Genomic DNA, 9,217 nt, shown 5'->3' with positions numbered 1-9,217 from the left:
TTAGGGTTCTGAGCAGTTGACCGTTGGAGCTGTCTGTCATCTTGCTGCACTGGACAGTCTGGTGCCCTCTGACTTCGCTGCTCTGACTTCTGTCGTGGTACTGTTCATCACTGTTCATTTGGTAGAGTCGACCGTTGGCGTAGAGAGTCGTTGCTCCGCTGGCTCATCGGACAGTCCGGTGAATTATAGCGGATGCGGCCCTGGGATTTCCCGAGAGTGGCTGATTCGAGGGGGCGCCTGGCTGGCGCACCAGACAGTGTCCGGTGCACCATTTTTCAGCACACTCAAGTCTTTGCTCCATTTTTAATTGTGTCCCTAACCGGATTTCTTTCTTGGTTTGTGTTGAACCTTATGCACCTGTAATCCATGAATTCTAGACAAACTAGTTAGTCCATGGGTTTGTGTTGATCATCACCCACCAAAATTAGTTATAGGAAATGGTTAACCCAATTTCCTTTCAATTATCTTCTCTCAAAGATAATGGTTTTTGGGCGAAGGTGAAGAAGAGCGGATCTTCATTTCTCATGGAGATAATATCACAATGTGGTATTATCTTATGAATTCACTTTATTTTCTATATCAAAGTAATGACATAGTTTGGATAACATTCTAATGAACCATTACAAACATTATATTACATTAGTACCTTCGTCTTGCTTGAAGGAGAGAGTGCGAGAATGACTTTCAATGAAAGTGTCAACAGTACGGGGGTACAGTTCATCTATTTATAGGCACGGGACGCCGCCCAAGCAAAAGTACATTTATGACCCTGATATCTATACATTGTTCTAATACAAATTTTAAGGATAAACAGGTCTTTTCATTGGTGGCTTGGTTTCTTGTATGACCTTCATAATCATCTTAAGCCGAAGCTTTAACTCTTATCGAAGCTCTGCTATATTCCCTGCATGTCTGTCACAGCTTCGGCATTCGGTCCTTTTGACGTATCTTACCAAGATGAACCAAAGACAGTTTCTTCATCCTGAGGACCTTCGGCAGAGAAGGAGACCCCAACAGTAATATTGTTGGTGTAGAAAACAAAATATCATAATCTTGAAGAAAGTGTTGAACACCATTTATAGCGGCAATAACAACAACATAACCTTTTAGTCCCAAACAAATTGGCGTAGGCTAGAGTTAAAAATTCAACAAAACTCAAAGTCAAGGTTCAAACATATGGATAGTTATTTTCATGCATTTCTATTCAAGGCTAAATCTTTAGATATATCTCATTTTTTCAAGACTCATTTTATTATCACCTCCCATACCAACTTCAGTCTTCCTCTTCCTTTTCTCATTGGTATCACATCTTAGAATCCTAAGGTATTGTTTGAAAGCATACCGGTTTATTAAAAACCAATTTCTATCTCCAGTTTATAGAAACTAGTTTATAAAAAAGTTAGGTGAGGGTGTTTGGAACTTAGTTCTAAGAAACAAATTTTCTATTTTTTGATACACAATTACTAACATACCCTTCCTCTATCTTAAAAGCGACGACAATAGATGTAAATTCCATGCAACCAACAAGGGCATTATGTAATTAAACAAGCAAAAGTTGGTTTTAGCTAGCAAAGACTAGCTTCTTGGTTTTTAAGAAATTGATAATCCAGTTTATATAAACTGGGGCATAAACTTGTATGTTTGGAACCACTTTAATTTCTATAAACCAATTTCTTAAAAACTGGATGCTTTCAAACAGGTCCTAAGACATATTGACACCTCTATAGGTCTCCGTTGGATATATTCAAACCATATCGATCGACTGGTGCTACCCCTAGTCTATCATGTATATCATCATTCTAAACTCGATCCCTTTTTGTATGTTCACAAATCCAACGTAACATATGTATTACCGCAACATTTATCTGCTAAACATATCATCTTTTTGTAGGCTAAAATTATGTTCCATATAATATAGAAGGTCTAATCGTTGTCCTAAAACTTTCTTTTTAGCTTTTGCAATTCCCACTTTGTCATATAAAATGCCAGATGCTTGACTCCACTTCACTGACTCTACTTTGATTTTATGGCTAGCATCTTCATTAATATCCCGGTCTCTCTATAGGCTGATACTAAATATCTAAAGGTGTCCTTCCTAGACCTTCTAAACTAAGATCTCATTCCTCATATGTAGTGCTGAAATCGCATCCAATATATTCTATTTTAGTTCTACTAAGTCTAAAACCTTTTGATTATAAAGTTTCTTGCCACAACTCTAGTTTTCCATTTACTCATGCCCGACTTTCATCAACTAGCATTACATTGTCTGCAAAAAAACACACACCAAGGGTTATCCCCTTTATGTCCGGTATGTCCTTATCCATCACCAAGGCAAAAAGGTATGTGTTTAAAGCGGATCCTTGATGAAACACCCCAACCATCCATGGTCGCGCAGTCGAGAAAACTTCCTGATCTATTCTCACAGACCAACACGATTCTTTCATATGTGTTTTTTTGTCCTCACTGGCATGCAGTCAAGAAAACTTCTCGGTCGACCACCATCACAAAAATTTCTTTGGGCCAAACATGCTTAATCCTGGGGTTATTTCAAAACAGGCTTCTAAAAAGCAAGATGTGCATTATTGGTACGAGTATTATCGATCTTATTAACTCCAATTTTAAGAAGTCTTAGATCAGAATGTCACAATCCACTGAACTTCTCTTGACCATGTCTCTGTAGTCTCGTCATATGTCGTGTGACCATCCTGAACCTACATACGCCGCCCATATATGCCACATGCGCCATTATGTAACGGCAATGGCAATGAAAGGATAGAAAATATAAACCAATGGTTTTGAAGGGAGCACATCATTTTAGATGGTATTGTAGTGATCAGTATAAGTTTTGATGGCAATAAACGGATTTTCTCCATTTTATATGTATCTACTGCCCGCCATATATGCGCCATGTGCAATTATTCACATTCGTGGTGCCTGATTAGGCTCGGCCCAATAGAACTGCATGTTATTATTGTAATAGAAATAATCGGTTCTGTTACATACCGAGCCCACGGCCCACGGGTAATTTCGTTGCATTCGCGCCCTAAACATGAATAGCCCCACTAATCCTGCAGCTTGCCTAGGGACCTTGCGCCGGCCCCGATCCACAGGTGTGCTTACTGCCTGGACAGCACTCATGGACGCATTACATTTTACCGGAACATTACAAATGCTCCAGCACCAAACTCAAGACTGGACTACCAGGCCTGGTCTCGCGCTAGCCTTTAACCTTAAGCGCAGCAACGTCCTGCAGACAGATGATCGTTGGACGGCATCTCCCTGGCATTTTGTGACATGGCCTCTGGTTCGCCTCAGATCCTGGGGCACGCAGCCCTCGTCTCCCGGGTGTTGTACGAGCTGCACGCGGGGCACTTGTGCCCCAGCACGTGGAACCGCACGCTCGAGGTCGCGCTGCAGTCGTTGCACAGGATCCACACCTGCACTCACACCACAGCGTTCATTTGCCGTTCAGTTCCAGCAATCGGCACCCCGGACAGGTTCAGAGCTCGTCAAACAGCGAGCCATGGCTGTGGAAAAGATGTAACGGGACGACGAACGAGTGGGCGGTCGGCTTCTTACCATGTGCTTCTGGTAGATGTCAGGCATCGGCGTGGCCGCGACCTCCTCGTCGAGCTTCCGCCATGTGGCCGACATGTCGCAGGCGGACCTCGAGCACACTGGGCATGAGAAGCTGCCAAAGACCAAACAGGGCTGAGACTGTAAGGTCACTGCGACTAAAAGAGGATGTTGTGAGGTGGCACCGTTTCTCAGCTCCGAAGAGAACGGTATATATGCTTACTGATGGTGTGCTCTCATCTCGTTCATGCACTCCAAATGGATGGTATGCCCACATTGCAGCACGCTGATGTCCTTCGTGGAGTCGAACAGATACTGTGAAAAAAAACAGAGGGAAACCTTCTCAATATCAAGAGATTGGAACATTCAGAGTGAATGTTCCGTTGAAACGGAGGTCTCTCACCTCAAAGCAGACGGGGCAGTTGTGATGCATTGCTCTTTCGACGCAGTGGTGGGAATCCTTCAAGACATTGCTGTAGCAACACCCTGTCGGACGGCAACAAGGACACCAATAAGGGCGCGAGTGAAATCTTTGCTGCATAGCATGGTTACAGAATCTTAGCAGAAAGAAGTCCGCGCAGAAACTCACCACATTTATCACAGTGGAAAAAGTTCTCCACGCCGCCGGTTCTGCATAAACAACAAGAAGACGAGGAACCCGAATTTATCAGTTTTGAACGGCTGACAGAAGTTTTACACTTCTGCGCGTCAAGTCTTTAGACGTAGCCATCAGCGTGGTGGTGCTTACCTACATATTCCACATCCGTCACAGTGGTACTGGCCCTTTGAGACCTGGACCAAGAGCAGTACAGTATGTACGTGAAGAAGAAGGGGGAAAAAAGAAACGCAGTAAACAACGCATCGAGTTCAGTTTCTTTGTTCATCGTCTGGGATTCGAGTACGCTTACATCATCATCGAAGAACTTGCATACTTTACAGAAGTACTTGCCCATGCAGGCCCCACAGCTGGAGCAGTTCTGTTGCACCTGCCGATGGGAATGAGCAGTTTCCATGCAGTTAGCAGTAGTAGTACAGCCAAAAGATGCGTGCTCCTGAAAAACTGTTGTAGGAGTACGTTTTGGTAGACAACTTACGTCCTGTTCCTTGGAGCAGAGAGAACAGATCACCTGCGCAACAGCTCCAGTTAAGTCTCGATTCATATGAGTTCAGTGACAGAAGGGAACAGTTACTGGAATCGTTATCTTAAGAACAGGCATGCTGTGCCCATGGCCACCCAGAAATTTTTTTTTTAAACAAAATAGATGGATGGTATGATTCTATATGAATCGAAACAACATATATGCATCATCAGGAAACAGGATAGGAACGTTTATCGAATCAGGCATATACTCTCAAAAAAAAAAGGATAAGAATCGAACATGATTGCTTTAGCCGATCGACGTCAGATTCACTGCTAATAGGTCCAAAGACACCTGTCAGGACACGTCACTATATCCAGGTCCTCAACTATGCAGCACTCAAACTCAATCAAATCAGCTGGAAGCAGTTAGACCCTGTTCAGTTTGACGGTGAGATGTGCCTCTGACGGTATCCCTTTCTCATATATTCTCCAATCCCAGACGCCTGTCCTTGGCTTCAAGTGGCACCCGTGACCCCGGCTTTCTCTTGAAAAATCCTGTGGACCACGCAGTGCCGGCCACTTGGTGCGGAGCACATCGCGGAAAGCAGTCAAGTTTTTAGTGACACGCAAGTGAAGTGCAGAACGGCTCCCAGAGCACTGAGCTGAGCTGATATGGCCTTATCTGAAGAAGCTTTTAAGTGTGAGAAAAATCAGGGATGCCTAACCAAAAAAAAAAATCTAAGGTCGCTAGAACACTAAAAGCTAGTAGTAGTATAACCTTGTGCGATTGCGTTTCGTACTTGTCTGTAGAAGGGTAAGGAGGACAAGAAATCTTAGGAAAGGTTTGTGTTGGTCAATTGGAAGGGCGAGATTGGAACGGAACCGTGCGTGGGGGTGGGTTTCCAAAAGAGGAAAACCGCTGCTTGCACTCGACTACGCGGCGGAACAAATGCTCCATTACATGGAGAAGGAGAAGAGAGAAGGCGGCGCTCTTGTTTGTTTCTTCCTTTCTTTGCTCACGGTAATAACAAAGACGAACACGAGATAGGCAATGGTTGAAACAGGCAGGAGATTGCTCTTTGAGCAGAGGGAGGGAACGCTGACCTTCTTTATTTCGTGGCGGGGGATCTCGTGCCGGTCGCGCGGGTCGACCTCCAGCGAGTTCTGCCGGGGCACGGGACAGGGTTGTTTCAGAACATCTGCTGAACCGGAGCCGAAGCGAAAACGGAAGGAGGGAAACCACCGAACCTTGGCGTCGTTGTGGCAATGGCGGCAGCCGAAGGCCTGGCCGCAGCAGGGCGCCACGACGCTGCACCCACGGCTGTAATGCGCGCAGCTGTTGGCGGTAGGAGGACAGGCAGACAGAGGGAGAAGGCTGTGTCAGATGAATGAGATCATGAGATTGTTCCTCTTCCTAGCTCCTCCCTGTGTCCTGGATCGATCCATGGATTGCTTTGCTTGCTTACCCGTGCTGCACCGCCTCCGAATCCATCTCAACGACGCGCTCGCGCCCGCGCCTCGCTCCTCGCTTGGCCGAGGAAGGAGGAGGAGGAGGAGGGGAAGATGCGAAGCTAAGCGCGGCGGCAGGGCAGGGCAGGGCAGGGGAGATTGGGAGAAGCTCCCGCTCGTCCGCCCGTGTGAGGCTCCGAGGATTGGACTGGACGCGACGCGACGCGACGCGACTGCGGCTGATGGAGGCGCGCCCCACGCGGGCCGCTCCGTTTTATAGCCCCCACCCCAGGATATTGTTGCGATAGGATAGTTGCCATCGCCCATCCCGGGGGCGGGGATAGGTAGAGTTGGCTGCGCACACGGCGGCCCTGGCTCCATCGATGCATGTGGTCACCCATGACCCACCCACCCACAGGAGCACAGCTGCTGCCTGCTGCCTGCCGGGTCGAATTGGACGAACGTCGCCTGGCAAATAGGAGTAATAAATTATTGCTCCTGGCTAATCATAGAAGCTGATGCGCAGGTCGACAGCCGCGCGCCCACGGGATGACAGGCTGACGGGGACGCGGTTCGCCGGATTGGAGCGAGCCCGTCGTCGACCTTCCCTTTTATTATTGGTCTGGACTGGTCCTCTGGAGGGCGGATGGATGAGGATGGCGGGCCATGTACGCGTCGGATGGAGGAGACGGGCACGGGAGCGAGATCACGCCGCCAGGTCGGCCACCAGCAGCAGATCACTTGAGCTGGCCGTAGAGTCAGATGAGATGAGAGTCTCGTTTTGTTGCCTTCGGTTTGGTTTTCAAACGGTTTGAGGGCCCCGTGCGCGTGCAGTGACACCACCTCGTGGATTCATCCAAAGCGAAAATGACCCTCGTCCAAGTTCACGCAAAATCTACCTGCGAGTGTTCCCAAAATCGCCTCCGCCGCCTCCGCCTCAATGATTAGCGAGGGGAGGCGTGTCCGGTCCGACCTCGTCCTTCACGTTCTCCCTTCCTTTGGATATTTTTTGGAGCTCAGAAAATATCTTCCAGTTAGTCCACGATGAATAGGAAAATAACTGCTCAATGGTTGTCCGGTCTCGGTCTGATCGCAGTTCAACTTTGTCTAAAACAACCTGCACTACGACGATCGATCTAGGAGGCATTTTAAACAACAAGACAATCAGACACACGATCAAGAGAATAGTTTAAACGTTTATTTGCCTCATTTAAGTTTAAATTAAGATTAACTAGCGAACGATAAATATTCGAAAACGGAGGCGGTAAGTGATAACCTGTAAGGAAGTAGTAATTGCAAGTATACGATGACGGTGGATAAAAAGGTAACAACATATGTAAGGATCTGGTACTAGAGGACTATCCGTAAAATCTGAGCTCTAGATATGATTAGTAACTGAAGCGGCAAATGACGCTTGATGTCTGCATTTTTTGTGCCGGCTAAAAAACCTTCGTTTAAACTTTACAGGTGACCAAGATATTGGATAAGCTACTGTTTCTACTAATATGAAGCTCAGTCTAATAACTTGACATAAACAGTATAGTAATATATAAACAGCACAGTAATGTTAAGGATATATACAAACATGTGTTATTTGTAGGTAAAACTTCACTTAACGGTAATGATTGAGCAATCTTCAAACATTACCTCTAGACGAAGCTTCACCTAGGATGACAAATAGTGCTGACATACATGTATATATATACTCCTTTAAAGCACCAGTTTCATACGATGTGCGTCACATACGAAGTGCGTAGGTCTGTTTCTTCCCCGAGCTAATCGTCTAACAATGGACTGTTACACAGTCATGGGACCTGGGAAACCACTCAAGCCTAACACGACAGAAAATCACGCAAAGTGCAGCGCTCCCACATAGTACCACCTTGCTAGCTGAAGAAGGACGAGCAATTGAGCAGCCTATAAAAAAAGGGTTTGGACTCGTTTTCAACTCATATTTTTCTCGGTCTTTTGGCTGACAAGGTGTAATATATGTTATTATTAGTTTCATATATGATATATGAACCATATGTTCACTCTGATATTAGTTTTGTTTTTTTTTATTTTATAGATATCAAATATGATTGTGTATTGTTGCAACACACGAGCATTATACTACTATATACATATTTGTGTGTGTGACAGAACTATTTGTCACATAGGGTGATGGAACATAGGTCGTCACCTAGACCAACCAGTGATTGGTTCGCGCGCGCTAGGCCGCCACCTCCCATGCCATTATTAGCATGTGTGTCCCAACAACCTACCTCGTGTGATCCCCACGTGCCCCTGCGCTCTAACCGGGCGGCCAGAACTGTAACAATAATGGAATGAGTGAAATTATAACGGGATGTCTGAAATTTCAATGGAATGACTAAAACTTTAACGAAATAACTGAAACTATGGCGAAATGGCTAAAATGAGTGAATGGATGAGACCATAATGGTAACGAAATGACCCAAACTATAACAGAAACTATAATATAATGACTGAAACTATAGCGAAAAATGTAACGGAATAACTAAAACTTTAATGGAATGGTCGAATAGGTGAATGTCTCAAACTTAAAGACCGTGTCCAGAAGTTCATCCATATGGTTACCTAAAACATTGTTTTGCGCTGTAGACTACACTATTCGAAGAGTGAAGTTTGAATATGAGTATGAGAATGGGTAAGCTGCTGGAGATAGCCTAATAGAATGACTGAAACTATAACGGTAACAGAATGACTGAAACCGTAACAAAAACTATAATGGAATGATTGAAATTATAACCAGACAAAGATAGCAACGATATTAAGGTGGTGAACACCAAAGGCCAAAGCAATATGTAATTAATTCATGTCATATACAACAAATATTAACCAATTTACTAATGAAAATTGCATCTTTTGTGGTGCACGTGCACCAGGGTAGCACAACCTGGCGTTGCACCTGACTGTAACGGATGACTAAAACTGTAACAAAATGACTGAAACTATAACAGAATGGCTGAAATTGTAACGGAATGAGTGAAACTATAATGAAATGACTGAAACTGCTAACAGGTTGCTAACAGACTGACTATAACCATCACCCCAACAAAATCAATACGTGCAAACCCAGTAAGCAGATTA

The 9,217-nt window shown here is 45.0% G+C and overlaps 1 protein-coding gene across 3 annotated transcripts; it reads right to left on the bottom strand.

The window, feature by feature from the left end:
• Positions 1 to 2,797: 2,797 nt before the first annotated feature.
• On the bottom strand, positions 2,798 to 6,684 carry LOC100192978 (CHY-type/CTCHY-type/RING-type Zinc finger protein). 3 transcript variants are annotated; one of them, NM_001138152.1, is given in 11 exon segments: positions 2,798 to 3,437; positions 3,580 to 3,691; positions 3,800 to 3,891; positions 3,980 to 4,062; positions 4,166 to 4,206; positions 4,325 to 4,368; positions 4,485 to 4,562; positions 4,671 to 4,703; positions 5,762 to 5,821; positions 5,906 to 5,993; positions 6,124 to 6,338. In NM_001138152.1, coding segments are annotated over 11 exon segments (783 nt in total). In that variant the 5' UTR covers positions 6,150 to 6,338; the 3' UTR covers positions 2,798 to 3,311.
• Positions 6,685 to 9,217: the final 2,533 nt, after the last annotated feature.

The sequence above is a fragment of the Zea mays genome, chromosome 1 (assembly GCF_902167145.1).
Source record: "Zea mays cultivar B73 chromosome 1, Zm-B73-REFERENCE-NAM-5.0, whole genome shotgun sequence".
Classification (NCBI taxonomy): domain Eukaryota; kingdom Viridiplantae; phylum Streptophyta; class Magnoliopsida; order Poales; family Poaceae; genus Zea; species Zea mays.
Note: the sequence above shows the minus strand (reverse complement) of the source record. Positions and strands in the feature narration are given on the sequence as shown.